Source organism: Phocoena sinus, chromosome 20 (genome assembly GCF_008692025.1).
Source record: "Phocoena sinus isolate mPhoSin1 chromosome 20, mPhoSin1.pri, whole genome shotgun sequence".
Taxonomy (NCBI): Eukaryota; Metazoa; Chordata; class Mammalia; order Artiodactyla; family Phocoenidae; genus Phocoena; species Phocoena sinus.
In genome coordinates, this window is record NC_045782.1 from 13,013,813 (window position 1) to 13,037,698 (window position 23,886).

General features: G+C 39.6%; 1 protein-coding gene across 1 annotated transcript in view; it reads left to right on the top strand.

Moving 5' to 3' along the window:
- Positions 1-23,886, top strand: part of SMYD4 (SET and MYND domain containing 4) — a 43,644-nt gene that overhangs the window by 9,602 nt on the left and 10,156 nt on the right. Inside the window, exons 3-5 of the mRNA XM_032616863.1 lie at positions 10,647-10,791; positions 14,537-14,626; positions 16,083-17,247. Of these exons, the coding sequence (XP_032472754.1) occupies positions 10,647-10,791; positions 14,537-14,626; positions 16,083-17,247 (1,400 nt within the window). The remainder of the gene's footprint in view (positions 1-10,646; positions 10,792-14,536; positions 14,627-16,082; positions 17,248-23,886) is intronic.

Here is a 23,886-nt window from a genome sequence, read left to right on the forward strand (position 1 = left end):
TCCTTAGGAAAGCCTTCCCTGAGTCCCTGCTGGGTCATCTTCATTTTTTATGCATTTACAGCACTGCATACCTTTCCTTTTTATATTTGTGTAATCATTTGATTAATATCTATCTTTACTACTAGACTATAAACTCCATGAAGGCAAGAACCATGTCTGTATTTGTTTGTCTTCTGCAGACAAGAGTAACGTAGTGTCAAAAAAACAGGTACTCAATAAATATTGATTGAGAGATAGTTTGGTAAAGCTTTTAGTTCAGTGGCTGGCACATATTAATACTCAGCATGACACATGAATGAGAGCCTTATATATACACATAAACACATAACCTTTCAAGTTCAAGGTTTTCATATTTATCTTTGTGCCAGCAGCTATTACCGTGTCTGGCACATAGAGGCACTCCGATTTTGGTTGAATGAAATAATTCAACCTTGAGCCTTGCCAGTTCAGGTACTAGGTACAATTAGGGTTATACCTTTTTTTTCCTTTGGCTTGTTGTTTTTCTTTTTTATTAATGTTAGTAAGATACAAGTACATTCTCATCGCAAAAGATTGATACAATATTTAATAAAGTAAAACATGAAATTTCCCCCTTAGCCTTCTCATTCTCTTTCAGAGATTACCACAAGTTATTAGAACTTTCTATTTCTTTTTTATGTATTCTCGTACATTTGTACATAAATGTGTGCGTATCTTTTTCTCCTCTATTAGATTATATTATGTGCTTTGTTCTTTGAGGGTTTTTGCAACATCACACCTTAATCTTTTTATCAACCAAATGAGATTGCTAGTATATTATTGCCACAACTTACTTATTTGTTTCCCTATTGATGGGCAGTTATGTTCTTTCCAGGTGGTTGTTTTTGTTTTTTTACTGTTACAAACAATGCTGCAATGAACAACTTTTATATATGTTGTACATATGTTTAGAATTTAAGATAGATTCTTAGAAGATTTGTTGCATCAGTGGCTATGAGCAATTTAAATTTAATAAATACTTCCAAATTGTCTTCCAAGAAGGCTTTACCCACTTACCATGAACATATCCTCACCAACATTAGAAAACAAGTCTTTTTTTCTTTTTCGCCGCACCGCGCACCACATGAGGGATCTTAGTTCCCCCACCAGGGGTCGAACCTGTGCCCCCTACGGTAGAAGCACGGAGTCTTTTTTAAAATAAATATATATATATATTTATTTATTTTGGCTGCACTGGGTCTTCATTGCTGCGCACAGGCTTTCTCTAGTTGCAGTGAGCGGGGTATACTCTTCGTTGTGGTGCACGGGCTTCTAATTGCGGTGGCTTCTCTTGTTGTGGAGCACGGGCTCTAGGCGTGCAGGCTTCAGTAGTTGTGGCACACGAGCTCAGTAGTTGTGGCTCACGGGCTCTAGAGCACAGGCTCAGTAGTTGTGGCGCATGGGTTTAGTTGCTCCGTGGCATGTGAGATCTTCCCAGACCAGGGCTCGAACCCGTGTCTCCTGCATTGGCAGGCGGATTCTTAACCAGTGCGCCACCAGGGAAGTCCCATGAAGCATGGCGTCTTAGCCACTGGACTGCCAGTGGGACAGGGAAGTCCCAGAAGGCAACAGTCTTTAATTTTGGCAACCTTAAGGACAAAATAATCTTGTTTTAATTTGCATTCTGATTACTAGTGAAGTAATGCACCATTTCTGATGTTACTCATTAATATTTGTTCTGTGAGTTTTTGTTTGTGTCCTTTGCCCATTTCTCTAGCAGGTTGTCTATCTTTCTCTTAATAATTTTTAAGGGGTCTTCATGAATCTGACTATATATTTCTTTGCTATTATATATGCTACTAATTTTTCTCCTAGTCTATTATTTATCTATTTTTATTTTACTTATTGTGTCTCATTATATATAAATTGCATGCATGTATTTTAACTTTTTTACAGCCGTTTCTGTCTTTTTCTTTTATGGTTTCTGGATTATGTGTGTTAGGATAGTCTACTCTTCCCCAAGATTATAAAAACATTCTTTATTTTCTTCTAACTTTTTTGGTAGTTTTGTCTTTTAGTTTTAGCTCTCTAATCCATCTGGAATTTATTTTTGTGTGTGATGTGAGGGAATATTCTAAGTTTTATTCCAGATAGTTTTCCCACGTCATTTATTGAATAGTCCATCCTTTCCTCAGTGCTTCAAAATGCCACATTTATTAAATTCCCACTTATCTATAAATGAGTTTCTAGACTCTACGTCTGTGCCAAAACCAAAGAGTTTTAATTACTGTGACTTTATAGTATCATACGAGAATTTTTTCAGTTTCAAGTGACAGAAACCCAGCTCAAATTAGGAAATCTATAGGCTAGGGAAACTAGGATGTGCAAAGGCAGATCTATTTTTAAGCTGAGTTGTATCCAGGAGCTCAGAAGATGTCATCAGACTCTATCTCTTCATCTGTCAGACAGACTCTCTCCACCTGGTGGGCAGTATAACCATTGGTAACCTTGAGCACATGCTGATAATAGCTTAATAACCAAAAGAGGTCATCTTTCCTAAGAGTTTTGGCAAAAAAGGTCTGGGTTGGACTCTGACCAACCTAACTTTGATGGCATGCACACCCCTTCAACCAAAGATGTAGGCTCCTCTGATTGGCCAGGCCTGTAATACATGCCCAACGGTCTTGCAAAATTGGGGTCAGTCCTACTTCAACCACAAGGAATGGTTTCCCCCCTGAGATTTTGTTACCAGACGTGGTGAGAAGGAGCAGTTGAAAGCAGGGAAGTCTGGTACAAATGTGGCTTTGCTATCTGTTAAGCCAAGTTCCCACACACATATACACAGTCGTTATTCTTTTTCAAGAATATCTTGGCTATTTTGTGTACATTTCCCCCATGTGAACTTCGGAATTGACTGTCAAGTTCAATAAAAAGTGCTGTTGGGTTTTTGATTGGGAATTTATAGATTCATTTAGGGAGACTTGACACCTTTACAATATTAAATTTCCTCATTCACGTAAAGGGTATGTCTTGCCACTTGTTTAGGGCTTCTTTTATGTCCTTAAATAAAGTTTTATCATTTTCTTTATATAGGTCTTGCACATTTCCTCTTAGATTTATTCTGCTTCTTACAAGGTTTTTTTTGTTCTTGTGAATAAGACTTTTTCCCCCAATTACATTCTCTGACTGATGATTGGTGGTATAGATATAAGCTAGGAATCATCTTATAATAGGCCACCTCACTGTACGTTCACATTATTTCATCATTTTTTATGCCAATCCACTTAGAATTTTTAGTAAGTATATCTGCAAACAGCAATCCTCCTTTCAAATATTTGTACCTCTTCTTTTACTTTTTAATGATAGCATTATTTAGACCTCTGGTGCAATGTTGAATAGTAGCAGGCATTTAGGACATTGCTATAGGTTTATAGTATATACCCTTTATCAGTTTAAGGAAGTTGCGCTATATTGTATCATAAATAAGTGTTGAATTTTATCAGTCCTTTTTTTTGATATATTTTGGGAGGAATGATCATTTTCTTACTCCACTTTAATGTGTTAAGGCAGAATTGACATCAGTAGATTTACTGAAGTTGAACTGTTTTGGAGAACAACTCTGGTTATCATCTAACATTTTTTTTAACACAGGGGTAGATTCAATTTGCTGAGGTTATTTTTAGGATTTTTATATCTATGTTCTTAAATGGTATTAGACTATATATTTTTGTGTGTGTGTGCTCTATTCATCAACTCTTGGTATCAGGGTTATGATAGCCTCATAGTATGAATTGGAGAGCTTCCCATATTTCTCTATGCTCTGAAATAATTTATATAATGTAGGGATTATTTGATTCTTTAAAGCTGGTAGAAAAATCCTGTAAAACTATGTAGACCTGGTACCTTATTTATTTATGTATTTTTGTGGTACGCGGGCCTCTCACTGCTGTGGCCTCTCCCGTTGCGGAACACAGGCTCCGGACGCGCAGGCTCAGCGGCCACGGCTCACGGGCCCAGCCGCTCCGCAGCACGTGCGATCCTCCTGGACCGGGGCACGAACCCGTGTCCCCTGAATCGGCAGGAGGACTCTCAACCACTGCGCCACCAGGGAAACCCCCCTTATTTTTTTTAATATTTATTTATATATTATTTATTTATTTAGGCTGCACCAGGTCTTAGTTGTGGCACGTGAACTCTTAGTTCCATCATGCATGCAGGATCTAGTTCCCTGACCAGGGATCGAACCCGGGCCCCCCTGCATTGGGAGCACAGAGTCTTACCCACTGGACCACCAGGGAAGTCCCTAGACCTGGTACCTTATTACATGGAAATATTTTCCTTTTTTAGTTTATTTTTTATCAGAATAATATGCATATAGTATAAGAAGTCAAATAGTACTTCAAAACTTATAAAGAAAAACAGCAACTCTCGCTTACTCTTCCCCATTTCTATTCTGCAAAGACTGATATTTAAAATCATTCTGTTTCTTCCAGCATTTAATTTCGTATTACTAAACAGTATGCTAATATTGCTATATTTGAATTTTTAGTTTTAGATGCCAAATCTAGCTCTCTTACCCCCAACTCACATGTATATACTTTGTTTTTCCCTCATTGTATCATCATAACTATATTATAATTTATAATATATAACCAGTAGAATATGATACTGGTTAAACCAGTTTTCAACGTGTATATCATTATGTCTATGTAAATATCATATGAACCACAAAGTATACTTTGAATTACATTTCCTTTCTTGTACAACTCTTATTTTCCCTGAAGTTAATAATTGCCTCTATTTTTATTTGTTCTGTGTATCTCTCACTACTTCATCCCCAAACTTCTCTACTTAACAAGTTAGTTCCAAAGAGCTGTTTGTAAAACTATTCAATCATAATCTAAAATGACCAAAAAAGATTTAAATTTCTAATCTCCATATGTTTGCCCAGTAAATGAAAGTATGAATTGGGCCTTTAAAGCTTAAAGCCAGGCATACACTCTTCTTTCTTGCCATTTACAGTCTTTGAGAAATGTTTTCCCAAATTAGATGCATTTTGTCAATATCAAAGACCTTTTGAGACTCGTGGACCTCTCCCATTGATAATCTACAGTGTCCTAGGGAATCCTTAACAGACTCACTATGGGCACTCACTGCCTTCCTATTTGTTTTGATTTTACACTGATTCAAATGGAATACTTTGTTTTGCCAGAAATCAAGGAAATGCTCAAAGACTAACGGATTTAAGTAAAAAGAGAACATAGGGGCTTCCCTGGTGGCGCAGTGATTGAGAGTCCGCCTGCTGATGCAGGGGACGCGGGTTCGTGCCCCGGTCCGGGAAGATCCCACGTGCCGTGGAGCGGCTGGGCCCGTGAGCCATGGCTGCTGAGCCTGCGCTTCCGGAGCCTGTGCTCCACAACGGGAGAGGCCACAACAGTGAGAGGCCCGCGTACCGCAAAAAAAAAAAAAGAGAGAACATAGGAGCCAGTCTGAAGAGGTTTCCATTGGCCAAATTTAGGACAATCTGAGCATCAAAAAGTATAATGATGATAATGGTTTATAAGAATGAATTTTTTTAAGTCCATGGTGATACTCAAAAAATACATAAATAAGTAAAAGAAGAAAAGGGGGAAACATTTGTCTTTACAGAAGAATGCTAATTAATAAGTTTAGAAATAATGATAGAATTAGAAAATCACCATTTTGTAACTCCCAGTGTAATAAGGGATTCTGGCAATAATCGTCAATGGATGCTCAAAACATTAGAAGAAAGATCACTGGGAAACAGGTTATTCACATGGTCTCAAAGTATGGCCCCATAGATTACTTATTAATGTTACTTATTACAAGGGGAAAGTTATCTTTATATTAGAGAAATCCAGCAGTCACCACTTTAACCAGGTGACCAACCAACATCACCAGTAGTGATGGGACTGCCTGACGTGTGTCTCCTGGTTTGAAACAAGAAGTATACAGATTTAACAATGGACTAATATTCTTGACAAAAATTGTTTGACCTGAATCTAATCATGAGGAAACAATGAGACAAAACCAGAATGTGTAACGTTTTCCTGGACTTGAGTCTTCAAAAAAACTTAATCATGAAAAACAAAAAAAAATTATGGGACTGTCTCAAAAGAAACTAATGAGAAATAACTAAATGCAGTACGTTAGAACCTTGATCTGACATCAGGTTGGGGTAAGAAAAAGAAAGAAAAGACATTTTAGAAATAATGGAGAAATTTTAAATGATATTTGAATTAGTGTTATTTTTTAAAATTTAATTAAATTTATTTATTTGGTTGCATCGGGTCTTCGTTGCTGCACGTGGGCTTTCTCTAGTTGCATCAAGCAGGGGCTACTCTTTGTTGCAGTGCTCGGGCTTCTCACTGCATTGATTTCTCTTGTTACGGAGCTCGGGCTTTAGGCGCGTGGGCTCCAGTAGTTTTGGCACGTGGGCTCAGTAGTTGTGGCTCGCAGGCTCTAGAGCTCAGGCTCAGTAGCTGTGGTGCACAGGCTTAGTTGTTCCGCTGTGTGTGGGATCTTCCTGGACCAGAGATCGAACCTGTGTCCCCTGCCTTGGCAGATGGATTCTCAACCACTGTGCCACCAGGGAAGTCCCTAGTGTTAATTTTTTCGGCATGATAATGATATTGTGATATCAAGATATAGGAGAATGTCCTTATTCTTAGCAGAGGCATGCTAAAATATTTAGAGGTGAACTTCCATGATGAGTACACTTACTTTCAGGAAAAAAAAATGTGTATGTGTGAATGTGTGCGAGTTATTAAGCTACAGTTTCTCAGCTCTGATCTTTTGTACTCTCTGCTGGGGCTGGGACTTTCTGCTTTGCCAATTGACCTTATAAGAGGCTTTACCTCTCTAGGGCTCTAGAAAGAGAAGGCATGGCTAGAAGAAGGAACTTGGTTCTTTCTATCTGCTTCCTAGTTAGACTCTACATGCCAAAGAATGAAGTTGGACCTTTACCTTACACCATATGCAAAAGCTAACTCAAAATAACTCAAAGACCTAAACTTAAGAGCTAAAACCATAAAACTCTTAGAAGAAAACATAAGCCAAAGGCTTATGACACTGGATTTGGCATCTTTTTCTTGGCTATGACACCAAAGGCACAGGCAACAAAAGAAAAAAATAGGCAAATCAGACTTCATGAGAAGTAAAATATTTAGTGCATCAAGTGACAATATCAACAGAGTTAAATAGGCAACCCACAGAATGGGAGAAAATATTGCAAATCATACATCTGCTAAGGGATTAATATCCAGACCATATAAAGAACTCCTAAGATTCAACGACAACAACAAAAAAACCCAGTTTAAAAATGGACAAAGAGCCCCCACTCACCGCAACTAGAGAAAGCCCATGGGCAGCAACAAAGACCCAACACAACCCAAAATAAATAAGTAAATTTTTTTAAAAAATGGGCAAAGGACTTGCATAGATATTTCTTCGAAGAAGATAAGCACGTGAAATAAGCATATGAAAAGATGCTCTTAACATCACTAATCATTAGGGAGATGCAAATCAAACTACAACAAGATACCTTATTATCCTCATACTCATTAGATGACTACTATCCAAAACAATAAAACAGAAAATAACAAGTGTTGGTGAGGATGTGGAGAAATTGGAGCCCTTGTGCATTGTTGGTGGGAATGTAAAATGGTACAGCCACTATGAAAAACAGTATGGCAATTCTTCAAATAATTAGAAATAGAACTACTGGGACTTCCCTGGTGGCACAGTGGTTGAGAATCCATCTGTCAAGGCAGGGGACAGAGGTTCGAGCCCTGGTCCAGGAAGATCCCACATGCCGCGGAGCAACTAAGCCTGTGCACCACAACTACTGAGCCTGAGCTCTAGAGCCCGTGAGCCACAACTACTGAGCCTGCGTGCAGCAACTACTGAAGCCTAAAGCCCATGCTCTGCAACAAGAGAAGCCACTGCAATGAGAAGCCCGCACACCAGAATGAAGAGTAGCCCCTGCTCGCTGCAACCAGAGAATGCCCGCATGCAGCAACGAAGACCCAATGCTGCCAAAAATTTAATTAATTAATTATTTAAAAAGACAAGTAAGGCACCAACTTAGAAAAAAAAAAAAAAGAATTACTGTATAATCCAGCAATCCTACTTCTGGGTTTATACCCAAAAGAATTGAAAACGGGACTTGAACAGATTTATTTGCACACCAATGTTCAGAGCAGTATTCATAATAGCCAAGAGTGAAAATAGCCCAAATGTCCATTAACAGATGAATGGATAAACTGTGATATATACATATAATGGAATATTACTCAGCTATAAAAAGGAGTGAACCTAGGAAACATTATGTTAAGTGAAACAAGCCAGACATAAAAGGATGAATACTTTACCATTCCACTTACATGAAGTACCTAGGGTAGACAAATTCATAGAAACAGAAAGTGAAATAGAGGTTATCAGGGGCTGGGGAGAGGGAGGAATAGAGAGTTATCGTTTAATGAGTGCAGAGTTCTAGTTTGGGCTGGTGGAAAAGTTCTGGAAATGGATAGCAGTGACAATCGTACAATATTGTGAATGTACTTAATGCCACTGAACTATATACTTTAGTTAAAATGACAAGTTTTTAAATATTTTAGCACAATAAAAAAATTAATTAGAAAATTGTTCCATCTCACTTCCACAAATTTTTTATCATAACATTCCAGAAGAAAATTTGAAATACTAAAAAAAGAAAGCTTTTCAAAACTTTAATTACTGAGTTAAACCTGGTACTAGAAGAATGAATTATTGCAGCTTAGTTCTTAATTACACTGAAGAGCAATTACAAACACATTGAGTTTGTCATCATTTTGGATTAAGATTAAAGAATATCCATTGTTAGGCAAGAAGAATTTTGCTGTTATTACTGTTCACCACAACTTCTTTGTTTGAATAGGGTTTTCAGGTTTAACCTAATTTAAAACAACATAAAAACAAACAGAACAAAGAATAGGATCTGTGGTGTACCAGATATTCGTGGGGTATTGTCCTCATATTTTCTGACTGGAATAAATTTTGAACAGGCAAGCACACCTTCTGAATTAAATAAAATCTTTCCTTATTTTTCTTTTTGTGTTATTTATTTTGAGATTTTTTTTCTGTATTGTGTTTAAATATTAATAAAATATTTGATATTTAACTTAAGGATCAATAGTGTTTTGTGAAATTTCCATATATACATACACAGATGCAGCTTACTGAATCACAATGTGAAAGATATTTCATTTTTGTTGTCGTTGTTGTCGTTCCATTACTGCCTTTTTGGGTTTTTTGTTTTTAATTTTTTAATTTTGGCTGCGTTGGATCTTTGTTGCTGTGCACGGGCTTTCTCTGTTTGCTGCGAGCCGGGGCTACTCTTCGTTGTGACCTGCCGGTTTCTCATCGCGGTGGCTTCTCTCGTTGCCGGGCACGGGCTCTAGGTGCGTGGGCTTCAGTAGTTGTGGTGCACGGGCTTAGTTGCTCTGCGGCCTGTGGGATCTTCCCAGACCAGGGCTCGAACCCGTGTCCCCTGCATTGGCAGGCGGATTCTTAACCACTGTGCCACCAGGGAAGCCCATGAAAGGTATTTCTTCTTGTGGGTCTTTGTAAACAAAAATTTGAAAAACACTTTTCTAAACATTCTGCAGTTTTGTCTTTTTTTTTTTTTTTTTTTTTTTTTTAATTTTTTTTTGCAGTACGCGGGCCTCTCACTGTTGCGGCCTCTCCCGTTGTGGAGCCCAGGCTCCAGACGCGCAGGCTCAGCGACCATGGCTCACGGGCCCAGCCAGTCCATGGCATGTGGGATCTTCCCGGACCGGGGCACGAACCTGTGTCCCCTGCATCGGCAGGCGGATCCTCAACCACTGCGCCACCAAGGAAGCCCCTGCAGTTTTGTCTTTGATTTCCCCTTTGACCCAGGAGTTGCTTAAGAGAATTTTTAGTTCCCATGTTATTCATATTTTCCTTCATTGCATTGTATAGTCAAAGAGTATAGTCTAGGTTATTCTATACCATTTCTTTTTATTGGAAAAAAGGTGTATGTTTGTGTATTTATACATTAGAGAATTCATATACTTGTTTTTAAAAACTTTGCAGCTTGAAATAACTTCAGATTTACTTGCAAAAATAGGATAAAGAATTGTTGTGCAATGCCCTTTCAGATTCCCCAAATGTTAACATTTCACTACATTTACTTTATGATTCATCCTGTCTCTTCCTCCTCTTCCTTCCCTCCCCCTCCTCCTTACCTCTGCCTTCCCTCGCCCCCCATTGTCTCTCCCTCCCCCTTCTCTCCCTCCCTCCCCTCTGTCATCCATTCACTCAGGTATTTTCAACAAAGTTTAGGTGGCGAGTATACCTTGGTGCAAAGACTTGTGTATTATGTCCTTCTCCACACCCAAGCTTCTATATAATGCATTATCCAAGGAATGGTTTATTGGCCAGTAACTGAATAAAAAACTTATATTCTGTCCTAATAGAAATTCCAGTCCCTGTGTCTCTGAGACCAAAGATTTTTCCCCCCAGTCACATTACATAACACATCCAACCTCTTTTGTCCCAGTATTTTGTAGGCAGTCACTCCTGTTTCAAGTGCAGTGGTTAGGAGTTTTCCTAGAAATAACAAATTTGTGCTTTTTTGTTGTTGTGGTTGTTCTTTCTTCATGAAGACCGGAGGATGAGATGTTTTTAAAAAGGCTTTCTAGAGGTTACCTTGTTGGAAAGGACCCCAACGCTCCCCTTTTCTACAGAGAAGAAGGAAACAAAAAATTTCAGAAGAAGGATTATATGGGAGCCACAGTGCTGTACTCTAAGGTAAGATGACCGGGCCACCCCCCCCCACCCCCGGCACAGCTCAGCAGGAGGGGCTGTCTCAGCAACTTACCAATGCATATTTCTTCAAAAGATAGAACCGTTACTGCTGAATTGTGAATTGTGTAGCCACTAGTAGCTTTGCCTATTAATTTTGGATTGGATTTGAAAAAGAAAACTGGCACAACTCAGCTTTTGGTCATATTCTGAAACAAAGGATAGTTTGTATTATACGTCCTGAATTCCATCAAGAAACTTCGATTCTCATATTCCTTCAGACACAGTGTAGCAAGTCTTGTTGGTTGCCTTGGCCTCCCTCCTCCATGTCTGTCAGCTCTTACTGAATTGTGTGCCTTTTTTGTCTGAATAACCAATGAGGCTGTTGGTGTGATAGTCCCAGTTAGAGAACAGCTGGATTTTTGGTTGGCCACCATGTTAGCTTATAGCCAGTGTGACTTAGGTAAAGTTAGGAAGGAAAATAAGCTCAATTGCCACAGCCCGGTTGAACTGCATTTTGACGGTTGTCAACAAATATTTAAAATTACTACACTAACCATCAGTGAACTAGGTTTTGAGGAGGAATAGTGGCTTTTAACAATCTGTTGCTCTTGTCCTGCTTCCAGAGTAGAAACTGGAATAAGATCCCTGAGAGATTTCCTTCCATAATTTTTTAGAGATAAATATGGGTTTAAAGCAAGAATATATCAACCTCTTAAAGCAGGTCTGTGAACCCTGTATCTTGAAAGAATGAGTGTGAATTTGAAGAGTGTACCTCCTGCTCTGCATGTTTAACAGGCCTGTGCTTAAAGTTTGGAATTAGTTTTCCGAAAACCATCAGACCTACAGCAGCATCTTCTAAAATTGATAAAAGCCCTGCTTTGTAATGCCGCATAATGTAAGCATTAGTGATTGCTGAAGGACTAAAATCCATTAGATGTAATGATCACTGATAAATGGCTTAATAGTAGTTCTTTTTCAGAGCTAATCTTTCTTCAGCTGTATGCATGTGTGTCAGAAATGTGAGCACAGGGGAAGCTGTTCAAGGAAAATAAAGTAAAAAGTGAAATCAGACCAAAAAATTGAACCTTCCTATTTCATGAAACTAGTATTTTGTTGATTGTGGTACTTTGCAGTTTTCCATAGAGCTGCTATTTTCTTTCTTTTTTTAAAATAATATTTGTTGTTTTTGTCTGATTGTAAATGTAATATATGCTTACTTGGAAAATATAGAGAAGCATAAAAAGTAAGAAAAAATCCCATAACCAGTGATAAGCACTGTTAACATTTTTGCTTATATCCAGCCAGCCACTTTTTCCTCTGAAAATATGTTTTTCTTGTACAAAGTGGCGATAATACTGTACTTACTGTTTTGTAACCTGCTTTTTTTCCCCTCAACAATTTACTGTGACCGTTTTCTCATGTTATTAAATTTTCCACTAAAACATGATTTTTTACAGCTGGCTTAGTGTTCCATTACAGAAGACTATACTTGATTTAACACCTAGTGTTGACAGAGTGTTTGGTATCATAAAGCTGCAAGGAGCATCTTTCTATGTAAATATTTGTACACACCTGACTATTTCCTAAGGATAAATTCCTAGAAGGGCAATTGCTTGGTCAACTGAATGTATTTTTTTTTTTAAGGCCTTTGCCCCTTGTTGCTGAATCATTCTCCAGGAAAAAACTAGTTACATCCCTTCTAGCAGAGTATGGGAATGTTCATTTCTCTATATCCTAAGCAGTATTGGTTATTTGGTATTATTAACATTATTTTATCTTTTTATTTTGGAATAGGAAATGTGTTTACATAGTTAGAATTTTTAAGATGCAAGCGTATAGAGTGCAGTCTACTTCCTCTGTCCCCCAGCCACTCGTTTCCCATCCCCAGAAGCTAGCACTGTTAAAGCTATCTTTCCAGAGGTACTCCAGCGTATATAAATAAATACAAATAATCTCCCACTCCTGCACACACATACTCTTTTTATATAAATAACATTCTATACACACAGTTCAGCACTGTGCTTTTCCCACTTATATTCTGTTATATGGATATAATAGTAATTTATTTAATTAGAGTCCTTTAGATCACTATTTACCTTTTTTCTATCTTTTGTTACTTCAGACAATTCTGTGATGAGAAACTTTGCATGTATGTTATTTTGCACATATCTATAGGATAAAGGATTATATCTGTAGGATAAATCCCTAGAAGAGGAATTGCTGGGTCAATGGAGATATAGATATATGTATTAAGAGATATATATTGCTCATTTGCCTCCGTAATTGTGAGACCAATTTACACTCCCACTAGCAATGTATGAGAATGACCATTATCCCACTCCTATGCCAACTCAGTATGCTATCAGTGTTACTTCTTTGCGAATCTCATAAGTAAAAAATGGCATCTCAGTAGAGTTTTAATTTGCATTTTGCTGATTATGAATGAGGTTGAGCATCTTTTCATTTGTTTAAGAGCCATTTATATTTCCCATTAGAATTGTTCATATCATTTGCTTATTTTCCTACTGAATCATTGGTTGCCATCGTATTGATCTGTAGGAACTGTTCATAAAGTAAAGAAATGAGCCCTTTGCCTGTAATAGGAGTTGCAAATATTTTTTCCAGTTCAGCGTTTGTCTTTTGATATTGCTTTTATTGGTTTTTTGCTACAAACAAATTTTTTATTTTTATGTGGTCAAATTCATTAACCTTTTATGACTTCTGGGTTTTGTGTCATAACTAGAAAGGTATTTCTGACTCCAGCATCACTTTAGATTATATAGTTTCTTCTGGTGCTCTTATAGTTTCAATTTTTATATTAAGATTTTGATCCATTTGTTATTTATCCTAATGAAAGTTTTATTATCATATATCGAGACGCAACTTTATTTTTCCTCAGTGGCTACTTGTCCCAATACTTTTATCGAATAATCCCTATCTTTTCTCCAGTGATTGGAGATGACACCTTTATTTTTACTTTTTAAAATTCTTTTTGGCTGTGTTTGGGTCTTCGTTGCTACACCCGGGCTTTCTCTAGCTGCAGCAAGCGGGGGCTCCTGTTCTGTGGGTGCACAGGCTTCTCGTTGCGGTGGCTTCTCTTGTTCCAGAGCATGTGCTCTAGGCACGCGGGCTTCAGTAGTTGCGGCTCGTGGGCTCTAGAGCGCAGGCTCAGTAGTTGTGGCGCACGGGCTTAGTTACTCCGCAGCAGGTGGGATCTTCCCAGACCAGGGCTCGAACCCGTATCGCCTGCATTGGCAGGCGGATTCTCAACCACTGCGCCACCAGGGAAGTCCCACCTTTATGATTATTATTAATCCTTGCCAATCTGGTGGTAGAAAAAAGTAGCCCTTTTCTGCTTTCATTTTCATGTATTTGACTATCTGTATATGAATCGTTCCCCACGTATCATTCGTGTTTCTTCATTTGTGAATTTCTGTTTGTTCCACTCACACTTCGTTATGTGCCGGATTATGCTCCTCAGTTTTCAGTTACCTTTAGTACTGTTTGTGGCTGAAGCTGTGTCTGAAGCTGCTGTCTTCAAAGTGCTTTACCTATTTATTTCCTCACTTGATCTTCACACCTCTGCTCTAAGGTAGTTAAAAATGAAGCAGGTGAAGCACAAAGAGATCCAGTGACAACCAATTTCATACAGTCTTTAGTAGTAGAGCCCCTATTATCCGGGAAAAAAAAAAAAACTCTAAAGATGCTAGTTTCCATGTATACCTTTAACCGGTTCATTGTCCTGCAGGGAGTATCGCATTCAAGGCCCAACTCTGAGGACATTTCACTGTGTTACGCCAATCGCTCTGCAGCCCTCTTCCACCTGGGCCAGTATGAGGTGAGTATCAGGATGCCTGGTGTGATTGGAGAGGATCTGCAGGGGGCTTCCCTGGAGGACTAGACCTTCATCCCTGCTTCTACATTAGAAAGCTAAAGTTGGAACTGGTTGAATTGGAAACAAATTGATACTTCCCGAACTTGTTCTTTCTCCGGATTCACTTCACCTGTCTCAGGTGATTACATGGGGTAGTGTGGGTTGGTAGAAAAGAGACATGCACATTCCCCAGGGCCGTGGACTCTATCCAGTGGGTCAGCAATGCTCAGTGTCAAGATCAGCTGTGAGATACGTCGCTAATAATACTTCAGGTTCCAAGTGTTCGCAAACTATTTACTTGTTCAGGGTGTTTTTTTTAATAAGTAGATGAGCATGTTCAAGAATATCCCTGCAATAATAAGTCTCACCCTCAATATAAATTTTGAGTGGGAAAGTAAAAGTTGCACTGAAATGCCTGTTGAGTGGGGGGACTTCAGATGAGTGGCTTCCTCCTTATCCCCAAATTGAGGTCTAAGGACAAACTCTAAAATGCCACTTGGGCACATCCATTTTGGAATTCTACAAAAATTTAAAGTATACCCTAGAGTCAAGAACTATTTGAGTCACCACAAGTTCACACTTAAGCCCTTTGGACTAAGAGAGAAGAGCAAGAATCTAAGTCCAGGCCCTAAGCAAGAAAGGCCTGGGCTACTATAGACAGCAGTGGGAAGGCCTTGTGAAACATTTAGCCCTTTATAACTTCCCTATATTGTTACTTCTTACAGTAATGATTCCCATGTATTGAGCACATACTGTGTTCCAGGCATCTTTTTAACACTTTAGATATATTACCTTATTTTCATTTTTATTTCTATCCTGTGAGGTATTATTATCCCTGTTTTTCAGATGAGAAAACTAAGACACTGAGAAATTCATTCATTTGCACAAGGTCATACAGCTAGCAAGAGGCAGAGTCCGCACTGGGATGCCCTCTTAATCCTCATACTGTGCTTCTTCTATCTGTAAGACTTTTTTCCTGAGAATCAGAAATGTTTAATGACAGTTAAACATAATATCTTCAGCATCTGTTTCTAATCATTCAATTAAAAGATCACAGTAGGGCTTCCCTGGTGGCGCAGTGGTTGAGAGTCCGCCTGCTGGGGCAGGGGACACGGGTTCGTGCCCCGGTCCGGGAAGATCCCACATGCCACGGAGCGGCTGGGCCCGTGAGCCATGGCCGCTGAACCTGCGCGTCCGGAGCCTGTGCTCCGCAACGGGAGAGGCCGCAACAGTGAGAGGCCCGCGTACCGCAAAAAAAAAAAAAAAGATCGCAGTAGAATATGATTTAAAGAAATAAGTACATGATTGTAGTTGTTCCATTTTTAATAATCCTTAACTTGTAGATTTTTGTTAAGACCTTCAAGTGGACATTTAAGAGTAGGGACCAAGGGTCATTTTGGGACTTTCTTTCTGTTTGCAGACATGCCTTAAAGACATCGTCAGAGCACAGACGCATGGATATCCAGAAAGATTGCAAGCCAAGTTGCTGTTGCGTAAGGCGGAGTGTCTGGTGACCCTGGGGAGACCACACGAGGCAAGCCAGACCATCAGTGATCTTGAAAGTAACTTTGCTGCCAAACCAACCCTAGCAGCTTCCCAATTTCAGGTTCTGCAGAGAACCCTCTGTCGTCTGAAAGTAAAGGTACAGGAAAAGGAGAATCTCACAGAAACCTCCCCAGCAGCTCTAACCAAAGCCTTTGAGGATGTGGACCTAAGGGAAGAGAATGAACAGATTTCCAGCACATCATCATCTGTCAGCTTATGTACAGACCCTTTAAAAGGCCGCTATCTGGTTGCCACAAAAGATATTCTCCCAGGAGAGCTTCTGGTGAAAGAGGATGCTTTTGTGAGTGTACTTAACCCAGGAGAAATGCCACCGTGGCATCGTGGCCTCGAGAGCAAGTGGGATACCAGAGCTACCAATGGGGACCTCTACTGTCACCGATGTTTGAAGCACACTTTGGCCCCAGTTCCCTGTGATGGATGCAGCTATGCCAAGTATTGCAGCCAAGAGTGTATGCAGCAGGCCTGGGATCTCTACCATAGTATAGAGTGTTCTCTAGGGGGGCTGCTTCTCACACTGGGTGTTTTTTGCCACATTGCCCTGAGGTCGACTCTTTTAGCTAGATTTGAGGAAGCTGGCAAAGTCATAAATAAGCTTTGTGGTGAGATTACTAACAGGGATACCTGTTTACCTGAAAGCAAGAATCTGGCGCAAATACTCAGCTATGACCTGGGAGGGGAGAGTAAAAACAAGGGCAAAACAGTTGAGACCCCGATTCCTGGGTGTGATATTAACGGGAAGTATGAAAATAATTATAATGCTGTCTTCAGCCTTTTACCCCATACCGGAAACCATAGCCCTGTACACAAATTCCTCTGTGCTCTGAGTGTTTCTGCACTGTGCAGGCAGCTCGAAGCAGCCAGTCTACAGGTCTTCACAACAGGTCTGAAATCGTCTAAGCTGAAAGCAGCGGCGGCTCCTGTGTTGTACCCAGAGTTGAATATTTGGGGAGTGGCCATGCTGAGACACATGTTACAGCTACAGTGTAATGCTCAGGCAATAACAACCATACAGCAAACAGGTAAGAGGGAAACTCTTTTTTCTGCCTTACAATATTCTTCTTGATGTAGCTAGTGTTTGCGGAGAAAGGACTGTAAAGGAGAACAGTAGCATTCAAACAAATCAGTGGCCTAAGGGAGAAAACAACTGTCTTACGATTATGCCATTGCGTAGCTATGTGACCTCAAATTATTTTGATCCTACTCTGCCTCAGCTTTCTCATCTGTAAAATGGGTAGTTTAATCGCACCGAACTTTACAGAGTTGTGAAGCTGATGTGTGTGTTTGTAAAAATACTTTAAAACCCTATTACCAAAAAAAAAAAAAAAAAGGGGGGGTACTTCCCTGGCAGTCCAGCGGTTGAGACTTCGCCTTCCAATGCAGGGGGTGCAAGTTCAATCCCTGGTCGGGGAGCTAAGACCCCACGGGCCTCATGACCAAGGAACCAAAACATAAAACAGAAGCAATATTGTAACAAATTCAATAAAGACTTAAAAAAAAAAAAGGTCCACATCAAAAAAAAATCTTAAAAAAAAAAACTACACTGTTTAAAAAAGAAACCTAGTACACTATTAATTTCTGATTGTGGAGGAAAGCTGAAACAATGGATAAACAAGACTGCAGAAGGAGCAGGGTCTGTAGTTAAGGTATCAGAATCTTAACTCACTCCTTTGACTCAGCTACTCTCTTCTGTTTTCAATTGCCAGGTTTTCTCCCATTCTTCTGTTTTAAATTTCCGAGAGAGGAATCTGGCCCATCACAGCTTTTCATACAATGCTGCTGTAAGCTGTTGGCCAGCCTGTGTTTGGGCTGGCTTCTGGTCAGGGGGCCAAAAATCTGGGGGCCACCTCTAGACACAGACCAGCCTAGCCCTGCTTTCCTGAACCAGACCCTATAGAAGAGGCTGTTAAGGTAGATGGGGAGGTTGCACGTGCCCAGCATCATGAGTGCCATCTCTAATACAACTGTACTGACGATGGGTACTATTATTAGAAAAGAAATGGTGTTTCCAGTATTTCTATTGTGTGATCTCCATTTTAGCAGATAATGTGTTTCGATTCAATCAGCTCATTATACTTTTCTCAATTTCCTAATTAACCCTGTGGAGGGGAGGAATTAGGTCATATCTACACCTAGGATTTATAGGCAGATTAATATTAAATGTGGCTTCACTGAACTATATACATGCGTAACTCTTCTGATCGTGTCATATTAGGTAATCTATCTAGAATTCTGTCAACCTTTTGTTTATATATTTTTATCTTTAATTTTAATTCAGCTGCCAAGTTATATAGTGTATAGTATTTCACTAGAGGTATTTTGGGGCAGAACTCAATTCCGCATCCTGAAGTGCATGGAACATCCAGAAATAGCACTGGCCTCATCCCGTAATACAACAGAATCACACTGCAAGCTAGTCTCCGTTTTCTTCTCTGCTTTTGCTGCTTTGAGCCATTGCTACCTTCTAAAATATGTATCCGTTGAGTGTTTTCCCAGAATTACGTTTCCCCTAGGGTACATTCACTGGCATTTTAAAAACTACTGTTTTCATTTTTTGTTTCTCTGAATATAAAAGATAGTATATGGAGCTTCCAGATAATACGGCAGAAAGCTGCCAACTCTCGATTCTGTTGTGTCTTGCCTCTAAAATACTTAGTAGAACATACAAAAAAGATGTAAATGTCAGTAGCTCTAAAAACTATGGAAACTATTTTCTGGGTAAACAGTAGCAGTGACCACTCACTCAGGCTGAATCCCTGAGGCAGGATGGCAGAGCGATAGGGACAGACGAAAGTGTTTTCCATCCACCTTCCTTCATTGGCCTCCCTCTTACAGTCAGAGAATCTTAGCCTAAAATTTGTTGCTCCCTGTGCATGAGATTTCATTACAGTCCATTTTTTATTTGCCTAGCAGGTGTTGAGTAAAATTTTTCACAAGTTGTTAAGAGTTAAGTTTGGTAGGAAGACTGTGTATAGCCAGAAATACGTGTATTTTCTGTGGCTAAAAAGGACTAGAAAAATAGATACGTAGCATAATACTGGAGACCTGGAGTGACGGAAAGAGGATTGGAGACTCTGTCTTCATCTATGAGGTTCTAATATTTTATGCATGATTTATTCTTATTTATATGATGTTTTAAATATATATATATATATATATACACATAGAAAAAAATAACACTAGAAGTAAAAATACCAAAATCTTAATTAACAATGATGAATTCTGATAGTGGAAATATGGGTGATTGCTACATTTTTCTTTGAACTGTTCTATATTTTTAAAATTAAAAACAGTTATTCACATGGTGGTAACTTTATTCTAGTAAATTTTAAATCGGTTGTGAACCTTTCCCTTCATTCTAGGGAAAAAAAAAACATTAAAAAAAATAGTTCACAGAGTAAAAGATAGGGAGATGATAAAAATGAGTCTATAATAGTAAATAAAAATGGGCTAAACTCTTAAATTAATCTTTCAGAATGGGTCAAAAAGATTAAAATCCAAGTATATTCTGTTTACAAAAGTGACACTTAACACAAAGTGGGCAAGACATGTCAGGAATCACAAGTAAATCAGGGTATTAATATTAATATGAAACAGTAGGGCTCAAGGTACGATATATAGTAAAACAAAGAAGGCGTTTTATTTTTGTAAAGGAGACTCTTTTGCAGTATATCATCAGCCTTAGCTCTCGGGAACATAGAGATTGTGTCTATAAAACAAAAATGACTGAGTATACAAGGAGAAACTGGCAAAAACTCCATAGGTACAAGAAACTTTAATATACCACTCTGACTTTGATCAAATATATTAACAATAAGGATCTGGAAACCAAGATAACATAATAAAATAGGGGATTCAGAGATATATCCACCAAAGCTTGTGTCCTATAGACCAGGGTTTGGCCAACTTTTTCTGTAAAGCGCCACGTAGTAAATATTTGGGGCTTTGCAGGCCTTATGGTCTCTTTTGCAACTGCTCAACTGCCCTTGTAGCATGAAAGCAACTGTAGAAAGTATACATACGAGTGAGCCTGGCTAGACTCCAATAAAAGTTTATTATTGACACTGAAAGTTGAATTTCCTAAAATTTTTCATGTCACGAGAATTATTCCTTTCACCTTTTGTCAACCATTTAAAACACGTAAAAACAGGAATTCCCTGGTGGTCCAGTGGTTAGGACTCCACGCTCTCACTGCCGAGGGCCCAGGTTCAGTCCCTGACTGGGGAACTAAGATTCCACAAGCCTCATGGTGTGGCCAAAAAAAAGAAGTCAAAACCGTTCTTAGACCACATATGTACAAAAAGAGGCACCAGGCAGGATTTGGCACATAGGCTACAATTTACAGACTCCTGATAGAGACAAAGATTTGGCAAATCTAAGTAAGAAATCTAGGGGAAAACACCACAAAATTGGAAACGATGAAGGGGATATAGCCATAATATAAATTCATTCTAAAATTTATAGCAAATATTTAATACAATTTTAGATTATTGAATTGGAAAATAGTAAATAAACAACTTTATGGAAAAATATAAATTGCCTAAATTTTTCCAGAGGGAGGAAAATACTTTAAAAATCTAGTAATTGTAGAAGAAATTGAAAAAGTTATCAAAATAGTTCCATAAAAACAAGCCAGGGGCTTCCCTGGTGGCGCAGTGGTTGAGAGTCCACCTGCTGATGCAGGGGACCATGGGTTCATGCCCCGGTCCGGGAAGATCCCATGTGCCGCAGAGCGGCTGGGCCCGTGAGCCATGGCCGCTGAGCCTGCGCATCCAGAGCCTGTGCTCCGCAACGGGAGAGGCCACAACAGTGAGAGAACCGTGTACCGAAAAAAAAAAAAAAAAACAAGCCAGACCCCCTCTTTTTCATGTGAGTTCTTTAAAACTTTTAAGGAACATATTTAGCTACATTTTTTAAAGATAAAAAGAAAAAATATCAAGGAACAGATCGTTTTTATACAGTATAAACTGTTCTAGGGCATGGAGGAACCGAGAACCCTTTCCCACTCATTTTACAAAGCCCAGAGTAAAAACTATAGACCAGTCTCACATGTGAATATGGATGTAGAAACCCTGAAAAAAAATCACTGCTATGTCACATCCAGCAGTTTATTAAAGGAACAATCAGACATGACCAAGTAGGATTTCTTCCAGAATGCAAGGATATTTTAATTTGGAGGGTTATAAAAGAAGGCTTGGATAAATGCAGAGACATGCCAGATGCTTAGAAGGAAACACGGAACACTGTAAAAATGGCAATTTCCCCACATTAACCTAATCAGTCTAATGCAGTTTCCAACAAAATCACAGTTGGATTTTTCTTAAAATTTGACAATGATTCTAAAGTTCATCTTAAATAAATGGGTAAGAATAGCCTTTTTGTGGGACTTCCCTGGTGGTCCAGTGGGCAAGACTCTGCACTCCCAGTGCAGGGGCCCCAGGTTCGATCCCTGGTCGGGGAACTAGATCCCGCATGCATGCCACAGCTAAGAGTTTGCATACCGCAGCTAAGAAGCCCGCCTGCCACAACTAAGAGCCTACATGCCACAACTAAAGATCCCACATTGCCGCAACTAAGACCTGGTACAGCTAAAATCAGTAAGTAAGTAAATAAATAAACATTAAAAAAAAAAAGCCTTTTTGTTTTAAAGAGTACTGAAGGGGCTTGGTACTATCAGATTTCATATCAGCATTGAGCTACAGTAATTAAAAACAACATGGCACTAATGTGATAGCCCCCCAAAAGTATTAGATTCTTTCTTCCATTAAAAAGCCATTAAAAAGTTAAAAATTCAGGAAATTCCCTGGCAGTCCAGTGGTGGTTCTCCAAGCTTCCACTGCCAAGGGCCCAGGTTCAATCTCTGGTTGGGGAACTAAGATCCCACAAGCCACGCGGCTCAGCCAAATAATAATAATAATAATTAATAAATTAAACCATAAAATACCTAGAAAAAGATAAATGAACTTTTACGTAGTTTTAAGGTGGTAAGAGAAGCTTTCTAAAGTATATAATACCAAATTTAGGTAATTAGAAGATAGCTAGATTTAACTTAAATACCAAATTTCAAAAACACTGTAATCAGAAAAGAAGACAGAGAATGTGGGTGAAAGAGGTCCTTGAAGGAATGAAAACATTGGACTAGGAGGCAGCAGACCTGAGTTCCTGTTCCACTCAGTCTAACCACTTACTCTTAGCTCAGGGTACTGAACCTTTGTGTGGGTCAGTATCTTCATATGGATAATAAGAGGACTAGATGAACCTCTAGGCCTCTAGGGAAGACTCTTTGCAAAAATGACTACAACAGTTCCTCCCATCCCTGTATGTTTGCCCCTTTGCAACTTGACATCGATTTTTCTCCCATCAAGGGGTAGAGTCTATTTCCCCTGCTGAATCTTGCTTTGACCATTGGAATGCCGTACAAGTGATGTTATGTGACTTAATGAGTCTAAGCCTTAAAAGAGACCTTGCAGCTGCCATTGTTACCTTCTTAAAATGATGGTGTGGACTGTGAACAAGCCTGGGCTAGCCTCCCTGAGGACAAAAGACCACGTGCCAGATGACTGCAATCATATGGGTAATCCCAGGCAAGACTAGCAGAAAAAATGTTCAACTGAGCCCAAGCAAAGTTGCTGGCACACAGCATTGTAAGCAAATGAAATAGTTGTTATTTTAACACTCGCCACCTCCAAACACCCATAAACAAAAATTAAAATGTGAGTGACAAAATGAGAGAACGTTTCTAGCAACTATGCAGGTCATTTTTATTTTTTAATTTTTTTAAATTTTTGGCTGTGTTGGGTCTTCCTTGCTGCACACGGGCTTTCTCTAGTTGTGGCGAGCGGGGGCTACTCTTCGTTGCGGTGCGCAGGCTTCTCATTGCAGTGGCTTCTCCACAGAACACAGGCTCTAGGTGTGCGGGCTTCAGTAGTTGTGGCACATGTGCTCAGTAGTTGTGGCTCGCTGGCTTAGTTGCTCTGGGGCATTTGGGATCTTCCCGGAGCAGGGATCGAACCCATGTCCAATGCATTGGCAGGCAGATTCTTAACCACTGCACCACCAGAGAAGTCCTTTTTTTAATTTTAATATACATTTCAGGTTAGGGTATAAAGAAAAGGCCATGATATAGTAAGTGAAAAAGAAATTACTTACAGGGCTTCCCTGGTGGCACAATGGTTAAGAATCCGCCTGGCAATGCAGGGGACACGGGTTTGAGCCCTGGTCCAGGAAGATCCCACATGCTGCGGAGCAACTAAGCCTGTGCACCACAAATGCTGAGCCTGCGCTCTAGAGCCCGTGAGCCACAGCTACTGAGCCCGCATGCCGCAACTACTGAAGCCTACGCGCCTAGAGCCTGTGCTCCACAACAGGAGAAGCCACCACAATGAGAAGCCCGCACACGGCAATGAAGAGTAGCCCCCGCTCGCCGCAGCTAGAGAAAGCCCACGCACAGCAACAAAGACCCAACACAGCAAAAATAAATAAATAAATGTATTTTAAAAGTAAAATAAAAAATAATAATTTTTAAAAAGATGGGCTTCCCTGGTGGCGCAGTGGTTGGGAGTCCGCCTGCCAATGCAGGGGGCACAGGTTCGAGCCCCGGTCCGGGAAGATCCCACATGCCGCAGAGTGGCTAGGCCCGTGAGCCATGGCCGCTGAGCCTC